A 21,469-nucleotide genomic window follows, 5' to 3' on the forward strand; every position below is an offset into this window, starting at 1 on the left:
ATAAGGAAAGAAAGCATAATTCTTGGAATAAAAGAATTTGGTACTTTTGTTTATTTCAGTGTACGTCATTATTGAAGTTTACAATACCTAAATCAATAAGAATTTTTTTTTGGTAGACGCTTAAAAGGAAAAATACCTATTTTTTGTGTTTAAACTCGCAGAAAAAAATAATTTAGTAGAAATAGCTAATCAAACATCACAAAAAATAGATTTAAACCTAATAGAATATTTGTAGTTGTAATTGTAATTTGTAATTCTCCGCCACTAACATAGCAGTTGCACCGAGCCGTCTTCAATTTGAGTGAAACTTTGTTCTGATGGGTTATTTTTGTCCCTGATCATAAATACGATCTTCATTTTTCGATATCCCGTTACGTAGGGGCGGTACAACCCCTATCATTATTGAACATTCGAAAAAAGGCGTGTTTTCAATAAATTGCAGTCTGAAATGTTGCTAATTTGGACATTTGGTGTCAAACTTTTATTCAAAATTGGTGGCCCGATTTGATAGTGTACTCAGACATTCGAAAAAACTTATTTTTTATTAAAAAAAAATACAAAAAGAATATTTTCAAGAAGTTTTTTTTAAAATATTGAAAAGTTTAAAAAGTTATTTAATTATAGTTCAGAAAATGTTGATGAAAGTCATTAGGCCGATGCAAATATTTAAAAAAGTTTTTGTCCCTCGGCCCTGGCCGAGGTCAAGGGGGGAGCAAAAAAATAAAAAAAATAAAAAAAAATTTAATAACAAGCCATAGTCTTCACATTTGATGAAAAAAGTGTTTTAAAATGCATTTTACACTAGTTCAGTTGTTTTGCAATCATTAGTTTTCAAAAAATCTAAGATCTGACAAAAACCAAAATTGTATCTAATCTAATCTAATCTAATCGAACACAAGCGCAGCCAGTCCGAAGAAAGCATCCGGGAAGAACTTATGGTTAGATTACGCCTCAAGTTCTTTCTTGTCATTATTAATGAGTGCAGTACTTTCGAGAACCCCCGAAATGTATTACACTCACTAAAGCGGCCCGGCCTATTGCGTTGCATTAACCGCAAGAGACAGATTCTATGAACGGAACCCACATTTCATGGAATCATCAGGGGAAGAAGAAGAAGTGAGGACATACCGTACCAACCACTTCGAGTTATTTATAGAATATGGTGTGTAGTGTGTGTAGGGGAATCGTTGGGAAAGGGATTGTTGTATTATATAGTAAATGACCTTGTGACATTATTTCACCACTACGGATTAATTCTCTCAAGGAGTGTCAACCCCTCGGTGGCCGAGTGGCTAGAGCATCTGACTACCAATCCAAAGGTGTGAGTTCGAATTCCACCTGATTACATGCGTTTTTTGTTCATATTCAAAGTTCAATTATAGTCGAATAATTTCAAGGAGACCGGTCGGGAATAGAACCCGGAACCTTCCGCTTATGAGGCGGGAGCCGTAGCCATTAAGCCACGGGCCGGACTGACAAAAACCAAAATTGTATCGAAAAAAAAGATTTTGCATCGAAAATTTTCAAAAAATCTTAAGATTTTTTAATAAACCCAAACATGCTAAAACTAATTTTAAGCGCAGGAGAATGTATTTTAATTTGATTTCAGTTGGTTGCACTTGAATTTTCATTAAAATTTTGAAGTTTATAGTAAAAATATTTTTTTTGCCCCCTGATTTTTCGGGCCAATTTTGAAGGGGGGGGGGGGGAAGGGTGACAAAAACTTTTAAAAATATTTGTACCAGCCTTATTTCAAACTTCTTAAAGTGTCATGATTTGCTCAATGAACATGATTTTGAATCGGAAAACGGAATGCATTTTCGGATTCTTTGGACAATTTTCCACTAGGAGAAGGTTAAATAAGTTTGAAAATAATAAATAATATTTGTTTTTGGAATACAAATAAAAAAATCTCCAAATTTATAGGCAATTTCAGTTGAACGAATATCATGTAAAATGTGAAAACTTGTGATTCGTGCTTCGAATTCAGTATAAAATGCAATTTAAATCAATAATTTTATAAACAAAACTAGTTTTAACAAATTTCAGGCAAAAATCGAATTTACTTAAAATCAATATGTATTTTATTAAAATACTTATAAACTTAATTAACTAAATATAAACATTGATTTTTTTTCTGTAAAACTAAATCAGCTACTTAAGTGATGGTACATTTATCGTACAAATAAAATTTGATCATCTTAAATATGATTTTAACAAGAAAAACTATCACTATCAAAGTCACCCCGGAATTTAAATAAAGCTTTTTTAGCATAACTATTTTTCTAACCACTATTTAAAAAACTGTTTTTCCAAAATAGTTCAAGGACTTTGTGTGGCCTATCCCAGTACATGTTTCCAAAATTATAATCTTGAGAAAAACTCTACCAGTTGAAAAATATTCCAAAAACAAAATGAATTCCTATCAAAGTCACCCCGGTTTACGGTACCTCCAAAACTGCGGGAACTATCGATATATTTTTTTGTTCTTCCTCTAAAGTACTGCATACAAAATAGATTACAACAAAATTTTACTATTTTTTACAATCGAATTTTTGCAGGATTGGGTCCGCAAGTTTGACAATTTTGGAATAAGAAGACAACAACTTCTTTGGCTGTTGTCCACCCTTAAAAAAGAATAGCTTTGCAGATAGATTTGCATAAATGTCCCAAAGCAAATTTTAAATACGTCAAGAAAAGGTGTGTGACTCCTAAGGATTTCACGAAAAAGAGTTTTTTTTTTTAGTTTTTTACAGCAAAGCTGACTTCTTGTACTTATTCTGATGAAAACATTATAACAAGCCTAACAAGTGCTGAAAATTGAGATGGATCATTTATGTGAACATGGGCAGTTTTGGACCTAATCAGGTAATTGATTTTACCGTGACCAAAGACAACTTATTATTGCAACTTTGTCTCTACTAGAGAAAATCAATTCCTTATCCAAACATACTCAATTCATAAACCTATGCTCTGAAAACGGTCATTCAATGCCGTCGCTACTCGACAACAATCTCACTCGCCACTTTACCATATAAGTTGGCTACCCAAACTCACACTACAACACCATCATCTCCCCCTTCCTAATACCTCCACTCCCTCTTTTCCCTCCACCCTAATTTTCTCTGCGTTCCAACGCTTCAACTTCTGTTGCGCGCTTCACCAATCTTGCTCCGCGGCTACTCTACAGCCTTTTGCTTCTGCTTCCACACACTGCAAGACCACGTAAACTCAGTGGGTTGCGACCAATTCCAAAAACCAGCTCTCGCTCCCTCCCAGTCTCTCCCGCACGAAGAAACGAGACAGCTCGTTCAACTCTCTGCGACTCTTCCAACCACACCTGCCGAAAGCTCACCCGCCGCGGACTACTTGGACTGTTGCGGTTGTATTGGTGTTCACGCGCTCGCTCTCTCTCTCTCTTCGCTCGAAGCTCAACGGGTGCTTGATTTTGCTCAACACGCTTTCGTGTGCTTCTCGTTTCCTGCCTTTCAGTCTCGTTACAGCCGATGTCTGAGCCGCTACACAGCGCTTCGCGTTCCCCCGTTTTGTTCTCGTCGCGCACGGACTACTGCGATCTCGCGACGCGACTTGGGTGTTGTTGTTCTTGCCGTATTGTTCTCCAAGAACGGGATTGAACGCGCGCGCGAACTCGTCGTCAAGATGACGGTACAGCACGAGTTCGGTAGTACGGGGTGAAGACGTTTCCGGAAGCTGTTGTTGTGTCGAAGCGGTGCGACGCTGATCATGGTGTAGAGAACCTGTTATCGTGAAGATCCTGACCTCGGGTGGATTCTACCGGTTGCGCTGATCAGCTCCGCCAAGTGATCGTTTAAGGAAGAACCGAATATCTGAATAGCTGTGAATAATTAGTGCGTTGTGTGTGTGATCAAGAGAGTGTCCACGCCGTAATTAAGGCAAAAAGTGTCGCGCGAGAAATTCCTGCCCTGCCGGTTAATTAACGATCTCGGCGAGTTCTCGCCAGCAAACAAGTGGAAGAAGTGGATCTGACCGTATAAGAACTACCGCTGCCGAGAGGTGTCACTTCTATTTGTCCCGGAGCAAGTTTTAATTAATTAATTACGAAAGAACCTCGCCCAGGTTCCCGCGCGATCAATTAAACTCACATTAAGATCACTCCACCAAAGTTTACCGAACAGCCCAAAGCGATCCGGAGCTGTGTGTGTGAAGGGCACGCAGGTCGCACGGAAGGAACCCCGGAGTCCATATGATGCTGATTGGGTCCGCGATCGGGAGTGAGTTCGCACAGCTGCCGACGAGTGGAGCCACCGCTCCGTGGAGTATGGAACCGCCGAGGGCACCGGGTCAGTCCGGACTCGGTGGAGGAGGAGGTGGTGGTGGTGGATCGTTGCCGCCACCGCCGACGGGGCTGCAGCTATCGCCGACTGGTGAGTTGCGCTAGGCTTAGAATGGACGGACGTTGTTTGTGTTGTTGAAAAGGTGCCGACGGGAGGCACAAGATTCCTGTGGATTGGGTAATTTGAGCGGGATTTTGGGAGGCATAAACAGTGATTCTAGCGAGATTTTGATTATCTACAGTAGCCAAAGTGAGGTATACGCTCTGTGGGGGGTTATACATTTTAGAGATCAAATTTCATTCATATGTTGAGTCTCCAGTGATGATTTCAGTACAATTTTGCGAAGAATCTTAGGAGCAGGGGTGCCAGGTACACAGATTTTTGAAGTTGTGTCCGGACATTATGTGATGCACAGACAAATACAGACTTTTTAAATCTGACACAGATATACACAGATTTTTCAAAAACGGAGCGAAAGTTCGATTTTTGAAAGCCAGAATGGTTTTGACAACACTCCTCCCCCCTAATCGAATCACGAACAAAAAAAACTCGTATTTTTTTATTTTCTTACTTTTAACATCAAATTCGAGTTCTGCGACCCCATTTTAGTCAAATTTGAATGGTTGATTGTCTATGTAATTAAAAAATGCACTTTTTCAATATTTCATCACCGCCATTTCGGCCGCCATCTTGGATTTAAAAATTCTAAATTAATTTAGAGTAGTTTAGGAGTCATAGTTAAGCTCAACAAAAAAATAAGACAGCAAAAAAAATCCGAAGTGAAATTTTGCCAAGGCCTTCGGCTAACCGAGTCTGGACTTTATTTTGATTTTTTTGTTTTGTTGATAAATAAAATTCCAAATAGATGAAAACATTTCTTTTGATTTTACACTACAACCCCGATGGTTTGACACCAACTGTTGTCAATCGACTGGGGTCACTTTTTAGTATGACACCCTCTTTACACAGAGCTTACACTCACTACCAAACGTTTGGTTCGATAGTAACTGTATTTGGTAGGTTGAATATCACCTATTTTTTTAGTAATATTACAAAAAAATGTTTAAAAATGTAAATCTGATGAATATTTATCAAAAACTGATGAATGACCAATTCCTGATTGAATATTACACTTTTTTCGACACAAAATCTGTCAGAATTTCCTGATGGTAGCTGGGGAGCTTAGCTATTGTTTCCTATTTCAAATTTTGAGAAAAAGTTACCTGTAGCTTGAGAAATAGCAAAATAGTTCAAACTGTCAAAATGCTTATCAGCCCTTTTCTCGTGTGGCTTCAGATTGAGCGGTTGTTCAAAAGTACAGTACAGAACAGAAAAATCTGAGGCTTAAAAATATGTTAATTGAAGTTTGTGTCCCTCGGTACTGGTTAAAGACGAAAAAAAAAAATTTTAACTTAGCTTTTATGTTTTTAACAATAATAACAATAAATTGATAAAAATACTGTTTTTCGTGTTTGTGTCCTTTTTAACGTGTAAAAAAGCTACAGGTGCATTATTTAATTAAAAATACAAAATAATCATTATTTTTGTTAACAAGTAAAACAAGTGTTTCGACAAAACAACACAAAAATAGCTAAAATAATCAAAATCATTTTCAGTTTTGGGATTTTCATGCTTTTCCTATGCAAATATCGCTTAAGAGCGAGTTTTTCACCAATGTGTAACAGGTCGTATCGAGGTGCTCCGATTTGGATGAAACTTTCAGCGTTTGTTTGTTTATACATGAGATGAACTCATGCCAAATATGAGCCCTCTACGACAAAGGGAAGTGGGGTAAAACGGGCATTGAAGTTTGAGGTCCAAAAAACCTAAAAAATCTTGCTCGCATTTCCGTAAAACTTTATCAATTCCAATTCTCTTTGATGCATTCGAAGGATCTTTTGAAGCACTTCAAAATGTGCCATAGACATCCAGGATTGGTTCGACTTTTTCTCTTAGCTTTTGCAAATTACTGTCAAAAATGGATTTTTTAAAAACCTTAATATCTTTTTGCAACAGCCTCCAACACCCATACTCCCATAGGTCAAAAGATATGTAATAACATGGACTATAAGCCTACGGTGTTAACTTTTTGGCCAATCGTAGTTTTTCTCATAGTTTTTCGATTTTTCTAGAACAAACATTTTACAACGTTAGTTTTTGCCCTGTAGGCCACCATAGCGGCACTTTTTGGTCTCAATTTTGTCATATTCGAAATCCTCGGACAATTTCACGTAAGTTAGAAGTATTGGAGTTGTAAATTTGATTGGAAAAATTGCCATTTAGAATGAATTAAAATTTTTTTTAACAATTTGTTGGATTAGGGGTAAAACAGGTTTTCGCCTACTTGATACAGCATTTGACGTATTGATCATAGGGTAAATAAGATCTATTTCTTTTTTCAAAACTGTTTTATTTAATTATTTTTTAAATCAAATTTACAACTCCAATACTACTAACTTACGTGAAATTGTCCGAGGATTCCGAATATGACAAAATTGTGCCGCTATGGCGGCCAAAAAGTGCCGCTATGGCGGCCTACAGGGCAAAAACTAACGTTGTAAAATGTTTGTTCCAGAAAAATCGAAAAACTATGAGAAAAACTGCGATTGGCCAAAAAGTTAACACCGTAGGCTTATAGTCCATGTTATTACCTATCTTTTGACCTATGGGAGTATGGGTGTTGGAGGCTGTTGCAAAAAGATATTAAGGTCTTAAAAAAATCAATTTTTGACAGTAATTAGCAAAAGCTATGAGAAAAAGTCAAACCGATCTTGGATGTCTATGGCCCATTTTGAAGTGCTTCGAAAGACCTTTCAAATGCATCTACGAGAGTTGAAATTGATGAAGTTTTACGGAAATGCGAGCAATTTTAAGATTTTTTATGGTTTTTGGATTTCAAACTTAGAAGCCCGTTTTACCCCACTTCCCTTTGTCGTAGAGGGCTCATATTTGGCATGAGTTCATCTCATGTATAAACAAACAAACGCGGAAAGTTTCATCCAAATCGGAGCACCTCGATACGACCTCTAGAACAAACCGAGCAATATTTACAAATACTGCCTCTTAATTAATTTAATTTTTTTTTCTCCTCTTGCCAAATTGTTCGGATATTTATTTCTATCAAAAAAGAGCATAAGTGCTAAGAAATAAGCTGTTGTGAACTAATTATTTACTTTAAAAAGAATTGAATTTTTTGAATCATGAATTCAAAAATATACCGTTATTAAAATAAACACTACCGATACATTTTATTAATTTTAAATTTTGAAATGGAGTTAACTGTATTTAAATATTATATAAAATTTGATTGATATTCTATATGTCGATAAAAAAATATAAGTATTTTTTTTAATTTATGATCATAATTTAAAATTAAACTTTTTTAACTACTCGAAATTTAAATTTGGTCGCATTTGGAATTTCTTGATATCTTGATGAAACTTTCCGGAGTGACATCGAAAATTTGTGGACGAAATAAGCAAAACATTCATCCCGCATAGTTCTTCTTCTTAAGATATTAGCTTTCATAAATGACAATTTATTTGCAGGAGATAATTGAATACTACAATTTGATATGAATTTGATAACCTCTAGTTTTGTTTTTAAATCTGGTAAAACAATGCAGGATTTCAACCTTCACCCTTCACTGCCCAAGATTTATTTTGATGGTTTTTATTCTTCCCTAGTTTGTGCCTTTTTTGCTAAAACTTCTTATGCTTTACGGAAAAAATACATAGCTTGTTTATTTGTTTTACATCATTATTTTTTAGATGCGTATATAAATTCAAAAAAAAAACTTGTTAAATTTATGTTTTTTATTGGTAAGCTTAGACCTATTCTTCAAATTTTTATCTTAATCTTTTACTGAGTTTATAATTTTAAATCATTTTTTTTTTTAACTTTTAGCTGGTTTCATATCGTGTGATATAAAAAAACTGAGCCAGCGTTGCAACAGAGTGTGACAAAACATAATCTAGAGTAAAATCAAAACTAGAGAAAAACGTTACTTAATCCACCCTTGAGTGGTTGGTGCCTTCCTCACATTTAAAGGGTGCTATCCAAAATGCAAAAAGTGCGTAAATAACACTTAAGTGCTTATAACTTTAGATAGGGTTATCAGATCTTCAGACCTATCCAACGATATGTCGCATGAGAGAGCTGGATAACGTTTTCATCAACATATCTGAGATCCGGCCTCCAAAAAGCGTATAAATAACACTTAAGTGCTTATAACTCTTCATAGATTTGTCAGATCTTCAATGTCTTGGACGCGTTGGAAAGGTCTTTTAAATACTTTTCTAAAAATGTATAGCATGACGGGTTTTTCTTAAAAAACCACCCTTTTTACAATCTTCCGGACTTTTGTTAAAATCGTTTTTTAGCATAACTTTTGAAGTACTGAACTAAACTGCATAATTTTTAATAGCGACTTATGGGACCCCAAGACGATCCAAATGACGCCAAAACGGACAAAATCGGTTCAGCCAATGTCGAGATAATCGAGTGACAATTTTTTATCAACATCCCACCACACACACAGACATTTGCTCAGAATTTGATTCTGAGTCGATAGGTATACATGAAGGTGGGTCTATGAGGTCTAATTGAGAAGTTAATTTTTCGAGTGATTTTATAGACTTTCCTCAGTATCGTGAGGAAGGCAAAACGGACAAAGTCGACCTCAGAAAATACATTTTTGCAAAACATTGGCAGAGAAACGTGAGAAATTACATTACAAGTAAAATCATCAAATGTAAGATTATTTTTCAGATCGAGACATCTACCCACCAAGGCATTTTAAGATTTCTCGCTAATATTTTCAAAAGGTCTTATCTACATAGGAAATCCATGGCGCAACGGTTGTTCTGAAAAATAATCTAGATTTCAAACAAGCTAAGCTACAGATTTCGGCGAATTTTAACACCCAAAACTGGGCAGCAAGGTCCGAGAGAACAATGGCCTCAAGTCGAGAGAATAGTGGTTCCATTCACGGATACAGAGAACACAGCTTGAGATGAGCGAAAGAACTATTCTCTCATGGTTCATTTGCAAAAAAAGTTCATCCGTCAACCAAAAAACCAAAAGTGACTAAGACTTAACTGCCTCGGCCACCACAGCTTGGTGACTAAGGAGTGGTCAGATATCGATGTATGACACTTGTTGGAGATTTATTGTTTCATTCAACGAATGAATACATTTGTTATGATGGTGTGAGTTGGTAGAATTATTCTTTCGATTTTGGCACTGAGCCCTCAATAAATTTTGAGGGAACGATTCTCACGACACTGAATTTTGGGTGAAGACCAATTTCCGTCTAGGGGCGGAGTTGGGTCTCAGAGGGTTTAAATTTAGTTTTATTGTTTTATTTTTTTTTTAAATTGCATCTTAAAATTGAGTTTAGATTGCTGATTTTATTGCACACCACGATTAAACGCTTGTTTTTATAAGCATATTGTCTTTTAGTACATAAACAAAAAGTTAGCCAAAGTTGATTTATCGAAACGAAGTTGATTTGTTATATTCAATATTTTGTATTAAAAAAGTATAATCATTAATTTGTTCTCTGCCATGCTTTTTTCGCTGTTGTCTTATGTCAGTATAGGGCTTTAGAACCCATTCATCTGTTTTTTTTTTTCGAGTTTACAGAAGTCCTCATATTTTTGAAATGATGAGGAATTCAAAGACATTTCTTTTGTGTTTAATATCAAATAATTCAATAATTGTATATATTTGATGAAAATTATGCTGTGGTTTTTATTTGACATTACTCACAGAATTTTTCTTTGATTACATTTTAAAGCTAGTCTGAAACATAAGATTCGTCGCAGTGATGAGACCTTTTTCCACGAATTAAGCAAAGCCCAGTCATACCCATTGAAAAGTCGTCAAACAATTACATCCAGTGACAATCCAGTCTAAACAATCGCTAGTGAAAATCATGCTCAACCACGCTCGAAACCAGCTAATTACAAATCATACCCCGTTCGCTGCACTCGTTGATAACCGGTTGAGTTCACTTCAAAGCCCACCACAATCACTGAACAACCACGCGTCTCCACCTTTGATTTCAGCAACCTCATTTTCACTGGAACCGGTCGTCACGTCGCGACGTCGTCGTCGTCACATTTATGATCAATTTGTCGTTCGCACATTACGGGGGCCCCCGGAACCATCTCACCTGTCTCTTTCCTGATGGTTGAAGGGAAGAAGTTGCTGGTGAACCTTTTCAAACTCCCCCTTGCAGGCAATCAGATCGCGCGCGATCACGATCTGCAGCCATGTCCAACAATATTATGATTGCATACATAAGCAATATTTGTCATGTTAACCCCTCTTCCTCTGGGTTCTTCCTGCGCGAGGTGATGAAACTGGAGACACTTCTGGTCCTGAACGTTGCTTTTTTTTTGCGCGACAGTCCCTTTCGACGCAACCTGACTGATGTGCTGTCGTTGATTTTAACAGATTTTTTGTTCGTCTCTCTGTCATCCTTTTGATTCCTTTACCTGGCTTTTTTTTGTGGCAGTCGTGAGGAATCCTGAAAATGTTCTACATCATCAACGCGGAGGATCTCTATCGTCTGTGGGGCACAGAGTGGCAGGGTTGCCAAACTTTGCTGGTGGGGTTTGCGCAGTGACGGTCGTCACCACTTGTATAAGCGTAATATAAATGCTTTGTCGAAGACAACGAAGCGATTGGACGTAACCATGCAAAGTTATAGGCATTTGAAGATTTGGTATGGCAATTTGTCAAGGAGTATTTTAATTTTAATTAGTTCTATTTTATGACAAAACAACAATAAAATTGAAGCCTTTTTGGAGCTAGATAAGCTTAAAATTAGTTTTCTTGTTGACCAATCAAGGGTTAGAGGAACTTCTCAAAAATGTTGACCACCACTGTAGTTCTCCAGTGGTCAGTCGCGCTACAATTCCGTCAGCTCTCGTCCTCGTCCTCCTGCTCCAAGAATGATTGATTTTATTTGTGAGCAAGTTTGACTTGATTTTGATAAATATCTTTCGCGCGGCACAACTCGCGTGATATGCTCGCACGGTTTTGCAACATTTTCGAAAAAGAGAAGGGTTGCACAGCTAATTTGCACTTTTTTTGACGGGGTTTTCGATGCATCCCACCTGAGCAGGGATTTTCGGAACGGATTTTCAAGGAAGAGGCGCGATGATTTATGACGGTCAAGGGCGTAGCGGTTCACGCTTTCGACAGTCGAGGAACTCGCGGGATCAGTGAAAAGCGTTGAATAATTTGTCATTGGGGACGTCCCTCATGCCGGGAGAATCTGAAAACTTGACAGGAGTTGTGCTTATCGTGATTCTTGGAGGGTTTGGAAGAATTTGCTTGAAATGCAGAAACATTTTGAACAAATTAACCTAACAATTGAAAAGATACAGCTGTTGATTGGATAACTTTCAACTTAACAATTCAACAATCGTACAGTGGAACATGTCCAAGGAGATATTCCCCCGTCAAGCTGGTCAACTTCAGGTGCCAAACTGACTAATTTCAACCTGGCAACTTCCGAAAACAACACTCTCATCGAAAACTTATTAACACAAAATAGCTGCAATCAAGCTGGCAGGCACAAGGAAAAAAAACGACCTCTTCTGTAAACAGTTTAACAGTTTCACAAATATGTCAGCCTCGAAGAGTCCACTTGATAACCGGTCCCCCATCAGCACTTGCGACTTGGGACGTTGTTCGCGCCACCAAACGGAACCGTCGTCGATGAGGTCGGCGCGGTCATGAAATTTCTTCCAATTAATCAGTATTAATTTATTCGTACATGCTTAAACAATAAAACGCGCCACAATGTGCAGCGAGCAAGCTTTGGCCCCGCGCAAGGGATGTCATCAGTGTTTAATTTTTATTAGTTGTGCGAGAGGGCCTCGGGCTTTGACTGGGCGGAGGGCATTCCGCAGGGCAGTACGTGAGGTCCAAGTCGATGTTCTTTCTCCCAGAGGGACAAGACTGTTGAGGGGCCAACCTGGATGGAGATGATAAAAATGTTCGAAATTGCGGTCCACGCCGGATGATTTGGGAAGGGGTGAAGTTGATTTAGTCTTGAAAAATTTCTAATATTATTTCTGAGAAAGCTGCAACAAGAAAAAATAAATTTGAAGAAAAAGTAAACTTAACATAATAAAACTTAATCTTGTACATACTCAATGATATCTGGTTAAACGGGCCAAATGTAATTCAAATGTTAACCATTTTTGAATCCTAAAAAATAAGGTACTTAAGGTGAAACGGGATGCCAGTTCTTGGACAACTTCTGTTCAACAATTTCTGAACTCGACAGATTGCTTGCTATCTTAAAATTAATTTTCTGCAACCGACAGAACGTGTTTAAATTACGGCTTTTTCCTTAAAAGTGCTTCCAAAAACTTGAGTCGTACTATCAATATGGCGCTGCCTTTCCGTTTCACTTTAAATATTTAATATGAACAAAAATGATTGTTTACATCTTTTTTTGTAATTAATAGGATTTCAATTTATTTTTCAAAAAATTTTCATCAACCGGTAAGATTTGTAACAAAATTTATAATTTAAACATCTACTGGAGTAGGCCACACAATTTCCATGTAAGTTTTTTGAAAACGTTTTTAAATTCTATTAAAATAGTTTCGTTTCAATTTGTTATTTCAAAACCCGAGATGACATTGATAGACGCAGTACTTTGTACAAATTTAAACCTAATAGTTTGCAAATTTATTAAATTACGTCAATTTGACTATTAGCAAGATTTTTTAAATATAATATTTGAAAAAATCATAGCTCAATGTTTGTGTTAATTAGTTTATTAACTTTTAATGTAAATGTTTTTAAATTTACATAAAATTTCATGTTTAATCAATATTCATGACAATTGTTTTTTTTTTTGTTAATAGAAATACTCCCTTTTTTGTTACCAAAATCACTTTTGTAGCATAAATCATACATCTTCCAAATTGATGTAAAAAACTTGTTCTATTGGAACAGCTTATGAATCTGAACATATTTTTTTAATTTAGTTTGTACTTAATTTGAACAAAATTCGTATTTCCCATTTTGCATGAAAATTGTTCTGCTTATCAATGTCACCTCGGCTATTAATTTCACTCCAGTTAACGGTGCTTGTCGTATTTTGTTTTAAATTATTAGCCTATACAACTACTTTAAAATAATACATTTAGTCTTTTCTGATTTTTTTTGTGATGTCTAGTCAAATAAAATTGAACATATTTTACAAGATAAATTAAAAGATACTCTTTATAGAAGCCAAAATTCTTCAACCAGATTGAATTATCAAGTGTTTGCAGGTTTTTTTTAAATTTAATTAAATTACAAATCGCGTCTTTGGCGTCAGTGGAATGCCTGTTGATTGTTCCTTGATTGCATTTATTATTTTTGCTTTGTTTGAAAAATCGTTTAGATCGGTTTTATTTTAGGAAATTTGGAAGCTTTTTTTGCTTCTTTCAGTTTTTTCATTTGTTTATGTTTTGGAAAAAATGTTATTTTTTATTGAATACATTATTTTTTTACAACTTCTTAGTTGGACGTTTCCAATTATTTTAAATAAACTTCTCAACCCATTTTCCTCGTAAGATTGGAAGCAGCAAATTAAACTTAATATCAAATTTCAAACGAGTAGATTAGAATATGCGTCATGCATTATTACAATTTTGCTACTCTAACAAATTGCAAATGAATATCAAGGATTTTATAGATCTGTTTTTTCTTCTCAGGTTTTTAATTTTTTTCTGATTTTTTTTATTTTAATAAAAATACAGAAATCAACGCTACGAAGCGTATTGGAAATTGTGGGAAAAGAATTTTTAAGGTAAATTTATGTTTAACGCAATCATTGTTTTTCTGTTTCTTTATTTATTAAGAATCTTTCGATGGTTTACTTTTTTTCACCTTGCCATATGATTTTAAATAATTATGAAATGAACGATTTTTTTATTTGCTTTTGAAAATTAAATGAATTTTGGATTGATTAATCACAAAAAATGACCATATTTAGCATTGTTTGTTTTATTTTTTATATTTGATGAAAAATATTTTTTATAAACAAATAATAACAAAAACAAAATTACTTTAAAAAAAAAAAAACAAAAAACTTTGAAACATGACAAATAGTTGTTTTTAGCAGCGATGGAATAATCATCATCAAAAGAAAATCTTTGGACGTTCATCAAGAGAAAAAATCTGAAGGGAGCATGGCTCTCCTCTCTCGCGCACGAAAGATTGGTACTTCACTTGCAAGTGTAACGTCGAAAAATGATCTGTCACAATTTGTAGATGGGCAATGTGTGTAAACAAAGTGAAATAAACAATTTTAAGTGATGCTGACAAGGAAATTAACAAAAAATCATCAGCAGATTCCTTTTTTTTTTTGAGAAGTTCGGGAGCGATTTTCTTTTACGTGATTTGCCTCATCTATTACGTGATTTTTCTTAACAACATACTCTGCCCATGTTCGCATAAATGTCCCATATGCAAAAACAGCAAGCTGAGAAAAATGCATTTAAAGATTGTCCCATACATAAGGCTACGTGTTAAGTTTTCGCGAAAAAACTGGATTTCCTCCTGATTTCTAGAACAAAGTACTGGATGTTATAGGCTCTTTTGAAAGAGCACACGATTTTGAACCAAACTGCATCAAAAACTCGAAATCGATGAAAATGCATTGAAAATTTGCACGAGTTTCTTAGAGAATAACCTGTACTTCATATTCCATTCAAAAAAAGATTAGTTTTTTTCTGTTTCGTCTCAAAACATTGATAAATATGTATCTGAATTCTGTATGTGAATAATGAAATTTTATTATTTGCATAAAAGTGAAGTGACACAATCCGAAATTTGATTTTTTTTGTTCTAGGAATTCTTAAAAAAATCTGCATTTTACCAAACGCCATTCCAAATATTTTTCTATGTTTTGTTCGCCTCTCTCCCATTTTCAAAATTGGTTCGAAAAATCAAGTGGGAAAAGAACTGTTCCAAAAAACTATTTTTTAAATAAATTTTAAATAAATATTTTTTTAGTTTATAGAAATCTTATCAACTGAAAAACAAGCTTAAATTGATTTTTCTGCACTTATAATCATATATAGCTTGTTTGAGCCTATTTAAATATTTTTTGAATTTTCATGAAATTCCAATAGCACCGCAAAAACTTTTTCTCGTCAATACTAAAATATTTTGAAAACTTATGATTGTGAAACTGGACAGTGTCTAATGCATTTCAAAGTGTTTTTTTTTTCTCTGTCAAAGTCATAAACATAAACATAATAAATATTTGCAACGGCCTAAGTCAAATTTACGCGATTCCTGAGATTTATTTTTTATTTAGTTTATATAAATAGCAATAAGGCCAATATTTTGATAATTCTTTTTAAACATAAAATTTATTTCGAATTTAATCATTAAAAAATAAGTTTTTTCAAAGCCATTGCAAATTTTATTTCTAATTTTAATTTAATTTATGCATTTAACTCAAATAAAGACTTTACCATTTTTTCAAGTTTTTAATTTAAAGACCGCAGATCGGTGCAAAACATAAAAATTCAGGATAAAAAACATTTTCATGAATTCATTGATATTTAGTATATTTTGGATTGTTACATGTATGTGATGGTAATCAAAGCAGTTTTTGTCTTTCTGATACTTTCTGTACTTTAATTTCAAAAATTGGTCAAGAAAATTATAATTTGGTGTTTGAAATTAAATAAAACTTCTGATAAAATATAAACGTATAATTTTTATGAAAATTCCGTAACTTTTTGAAACCTTATCCGCTTCCCGTTTATAATTTTTTTAACCTTCACTGAAATAAAAAAAGTACCTAATTCCTTTATTCTAGGAATTTTGCCTCTTTTCCTTATTTAATAATCGGCTTTTTTTTTTGATTACTTAATAAGGAAAGGAGCCAAAATTCCTAGAATTTAGGAATTTGGTACTTTTATTTTTTTTTTCAGTGTTTTTCTAAACATCCCTACTCAAAACTTCAACCCTGCCTGTCCCCGTCCCGAGGGCGCACCTCGCGCATTTTGGCCTTCGCAGATTTTGCGTCAAGTGTAAATGAGTCGGGTGCGCTTCGACTCATTCGCTACCTGCCTGAGAGAGGTGCGTACCATAATTGAATTTCACGTCATTCCTCCAAGTCCGAGGAGACGTTGGGAATTGTTTCCAACTCGCTCATTTTCCCCTGGGGAAGTTTGGGCTGGAATTCCGGGAGCGGGAGTCGGGAAGCCGGGAGATTTTTGCGCGAAATATTTTAATTTTAAATTAATTTTATATTTACTTTTGGGAACCCGCATGGTGGTGGCGCGAATCAGATGAATTTGACGGCCCACCAAAATCGTGGAGTAGACTTGTCATCGGAGTCTGACATTCCCGGTGCTTGACGACGGATGATGACGAGTTTCTCCGCAACAATTTCGATTATGGCGCAACTGGCAACTGGGTGATGAAAGCTGGAAGTTGTCGCCGTGGACGCGAGAGTGCCAGAAGTAATAAATATCAATGGGAAATTTGTACCACCAGCAGCAATTAATATTTATTCAGGTGGTGCCATCAACGGCTTATGTGGCTCATTTCGCAGGCAGCTCAGGGAATGCCGGAGTGATCGAGCAGTTGAACTCATCGATTCGAGCCCCGGGTGAAGATTTTGACAGCTGTTGTCGAAGGGAAAACCGAGTTGATAAACGGGTGAATTTGGTGGTTATTTGCTCAAGCAGCTTCAACTTTTATTGATTTTTCAAGTCGTGAAGATCTGTTTGGGATTTTGAAAAGCCAACAACACTGAAACTACTGTTCAAACAAGTTGTTTATTACAAGCCAGATGAGTTCGCTTTGAATTACAGGTCAAACAGGTCGATCGAAGATGTTCGAAATGGTATCAAAATCAAAAGGTCCCAAAATTCCTCAAAATCAACCAGAAATTCCCAACAACCCAAATTTTATCATCCAATCTCGTATCAACCCATCTCCCCGCCATAATTTACCCAATTTCCTCAAATGGCACCTCATTAGTGCCGCGCCGCGGCCAAATCGATAAGAATCTTTCCCCCCAAACACAGCAAACCTGGTGACAACGTCGGCCCGATACGCCGATATAGTGCTGATAAGCGGCAGTTAGGCAGCTCATCAGCAGCTCATTTGTGCCCAGCACGACGCGTGCGCTCACCAGCGGGGCTTAATTTGAATGTTGAGAGACCTGCGCGCCACATGCTGCGTCATAATTGGCCATATTTTGGAGCCCGCTCGTCCGTCCGTCACTGTACGCCGTGTGTGTTTGATTATCTGATCTTCGGGCACGATCTCCGCAGCGGGATGACACGTTGGTTTTTGGCTTCTTTTTTGAGGGGAAGTGTTGATTGGACTGTGAGATTTTGTGGGCTTTGTTGGACACGTTAAGTGACGCGGTTTTGACAAATTGCCTGCGTTTGCGGACATCGGATATGGCTTGGGGTTGGGCTTTGAAGTCGATCAATATCGAGAGCGATTAAGTTAGGATTGTTGGGTGATCATTTGAAAGGTTTGTGGAGATCGTAGCTATGATTTGAGATTGTGGGGACATCGATCCGATCATTAGTTCTGCTTGCGGATGGCGTTGTAGAGCAGTTCGATACAAACTGACCCGGAAACCAAACTACTAATCAATTTAATGTCCTGCTGGTTCCAGATCATAGCTCAGGACACCTTTCAACTATTGACACAACAACGACGACTTTTCGATCGACCATTACCGATATTGAGCGAGTTCAGCAAACGTCCCTCCAACATCCAGCCACTTATACTCTCTCCCGGTCGCCCCAACTCGCTCGTAACACGATTTGCACATGCGCTTCGGCATAAATTTGCATCTCCCGGAGACGAACAGTATTAATAAAAGCGACAATCTGAACGCGCGCCCGTTCGAGTTGGGCCCAACTTGCCCATAAACCAGTCATTTGATACCTTTCAACACCTTCGGGCTACGCTTTACGCCAAGCAGCAGCAGCTAGCTGGGGCAGTATTGTCAACTGCCTTGCTGCAGCAAGGCAGTGGAGTGTCTCCCCCTGCCTAGGTTCGCTTCTAACCACAGCCGCTGCGTTCACTTCTTTATACTTTAAACGAGTTCAAGCTTTAAATTTAAAAGTTATGCATATACGACATTAGTGTAATCCTATTTGGCACATGAGCACACGGCGCGGTGAGGTGAGGAAAAGTCCGCAGAGCAGAGGTGGGGACGGGGTTTCTTCTCCGAAAAGAACCCTGCAAGTGCGAACTTGGGTTGCTTTCTTGTCCACCGTCGTCGTTCCCCCCGGTGAATCATTTCGAGTGAGCCGTAAAATATAGTGCTATTTGTGGACACCAGGTGGACAGGGGGGACAACTCTTTCTGGGTAAACACGGTGCGAACTTGAGCCGGCACGGTGGGATTTGGTTGGGGTGTGCTGTGGGCACAATTTTGAACTCGGTCAATATGGAAGACCATTGAAGCGCGGAGCTCGGTAGGGTACTTGGGAGCTTTCTAGAGGTCCAAACAAGATTTTGGATGTATGGGGACATCCTACCAGGTCGTACCTTCTACTCACAAGTAGTTTGAAGATCGAAATAGCAAATTTGCTCCTAAAAAGCACTCGAATTTAAATCTATGACTCAGATATTGGTCTTGCTACAACTTCATGAGGACTTTCAAGTAATTTGTATCAACTCCCAAATGTGACCACCAACTCCAACTGTTCAACCCACCGTTCAGCAACCCACCCGGTGCAGGTTCGTTTCGCACGGAAGGTGTGAAAATCAAACAATCGATAGCGATTGAAGCGTGGTAATAAAGAACACTACCTAAGGCAAGTCCGCCCAGGCTTGGAAGAAGCTGGCTTGAAAAATAATGCTCATAATAAGGTTTATCGTAAGTAATCGCTCCGCGGCGCAGAACGCGAGTTAGTCAGCGCTGCCGCGCTAATCGCGCCATATTAATTAGCACTTGGCAGCAGCACTACCAACCAACGCGAGGACTGACGTAAAGCCTGTGGCAGGTTTCCCCGGTCAGCGACTGTGGACGACAGTTGTAAGGATGTTTCTCGGAAATTTGAAATTAGTTTAGATTTACCGGGCGTTGGACGATGGACGGCTTAGCGTAGCGTAGAGTACTTGAAAAGGGGGGGTTGGAATTCTACCCCGTTCAATTAGATCGTGTCCCCGAAAAGGGTGTGAAGGTCACTGAACGGGTTAGACTTAGTTTGCGGTAACGAAGCCCCAGCTGTGAGGTGTACGCAACAATTTCCACGGAATTTTCGGGCAGGTTAGTGTCAACAGGGCGACAGGAGAAATCGATAGCGGAGTTGCCCAATGTTGCGTACAACGTAACGGTGACAGTTGGGACGGTTTGACGGTGGAGACAGATGTGTTGACTCTTCAATTTGAAATTCAATCGCCAATTGAAAGGCCTAAAAACAACAATTCTACTATAACTTGCATGCAATTTTTTCTAATTTTAACAAAAGTTGCATGCAATTTGACCTGTTTGACAGTTTGACAGAAGGTGACAGTTTGACAGAAAGGGCGTTTGAGGATCAAAGTTGGTAATAAACTCACCAACTTTTAACTCAAACGCCGATTTTGCGATATCATTGAATGACCTACCTTGATATTGAAGTCCGTGTTAGGGAAAAGCGCCCAATTGCGCCCAAAACCATTCACGACTTCGTCAATTTCCATCAACCACTTCAAAGCACCAACTCCACGCCCGATTCGATCAGCTTCAATCGGGATTACGGGGGCGACCTTTTGCCGCCGCCGGACACAATCCCGGGACGACGACGCCCCGTGTGACCAAATCCGGTTCGCATTATGACACGCCGCCCTAAACCCCCGGCTCACCGACACTTGGTAGGGTTTCACCGGCCCGAAAAAGCCAGGCAATCATCGCGCGATTCAAGTGAGCACGCGAGGTCAGGTGTCAGCTTTCGGCCGACGGAGTCATCGACGGGGCTTTATTGGATTATTGGCGGAAGGTTTCGCGCTCTCCGAGTTGTCGCCGCCGGTTCAATGGCGATGGGTAGGCTTTAGGGAGGTAATTGAATATCGAGTTGAAGGGAGGGGGGCCTTCGAAATCCGGGGATTTGGGCGATTCAGAGGCTCCGGAAATCGGTTGATTCGGGTAGAGTTGGAATTTTTAGGTTAGAGCCATTTCATCGAAAAAAAAATCTTTTACTGATTTGTAGCTCTGTTAATCCAAATCTTGCTCTTGGCACATTTCGGATCTTAAGAAACTTTTTCTAGACTTTCGGTGAATCGGCTAGTTGACAAAATAGCTTTTCGGTGAAATGATCATTAACGTGTACAACTTCTAGCATAATTTTAAAGAACATTGAGTAAAACGGCCATTTAGCGATACGACTTATTTGGTTAAATGAACCACAGTCTTTACCTCAGCATTGCAGCTTCTTTCTGGACTTTCGTTGGAATGGATCTCTGTAAAACAAACTTTTCGGTGAAATGGCCTCCAGCAAAGGTTCAAAAGACACTTGGTACAACCAGAGAGAAGAGTACAACGATCAACAAAACGTCATTTCAGTATCCTGTAATTGATCAAAATCTACTCTTTTCTAGATTTTCGATGTAACGGCTCTGTTACAAATTGGTTGTTCGGTGAAATGACCTACACGTGTCTATCCTTCAGCATAGATTTGAAACCATTCTGGTTAAACGACAAATTGATGACATCATAACTCTTCTTTTCAACTTTCAGTTTTTCGGTGAAATGACCTACACGATATGTTGATTTTTCGCAACGAATCTTGTTACTTTCGAGTAAAGGATCACAAACAGAATGTTTTTTGGGCATTCGATGAAATGGATCTTTATAAAAATGACTTTTCGGCGAAATTGCCATTGCGTTCACAACATCCAGACATTTCTTAAAACAGAAGTATTTTCTTCATCTTGTTATCTATTTTATATGCTAAATCTGCTCTTTTCTAGACTTTCGATGTAACGGCTCTGTAGCAAAATGGCTTTTCGATTTAATGGCCATTGCATTCACAACTTCCAACATAAATTCAAAAGACATTTCGTAGAACAAAAAGAAGTATTTTCTTCATCATGTTATCTATTTTATATGCAAAATCTGCTCTTTTCTAGACTTTCGATATAACGGCTCTGTAGCAA

General features: G+C 37.5%; 1 protein-coding gene across 5 annotated transcripts in view; it reads left to right on the top strand.

Annotated features, from left to right (window-relative positions):
• Positions 1-3,507: 3,507 nt before the first annotated feature.
• The window catches only part of LOC120429693 (paired box protein Pax-6-like), a 77,878-nt gene continuing 59,916 nt past the window's right edge, over positions 3,508-21,469 (top strand). For all 5 annotated transcript variants that reach the window (XM_039594732.2, XM_039594736.2, XM_039594739.2 and 2 more), the window contains exon 1: positions 3,508-4,406. In XM_039594732.2, coding sequence (XP_039450666.1) covers positions 4,226-4,406 — 181 coding nt within the window. In that variant the 5' untranslated portion in view covers positions 3,508-4,225. The remainder of the gene's footprint in view (positions 4,407-21,469) is intronic.

Source organism: Culex pipiens, chromosome 2 (genome assembly GCF_016801865.2).
Source record: "Culex pipiens pallens isolate TS chromosome 2, TS_CPP_V2, whole genome shotgun sequence".
Lineage (NCBI taxonomy): Eukaryota > Metazoa > Arthropoda > Insecta > Diptera > Culicidae > Culex > Culex pipiens.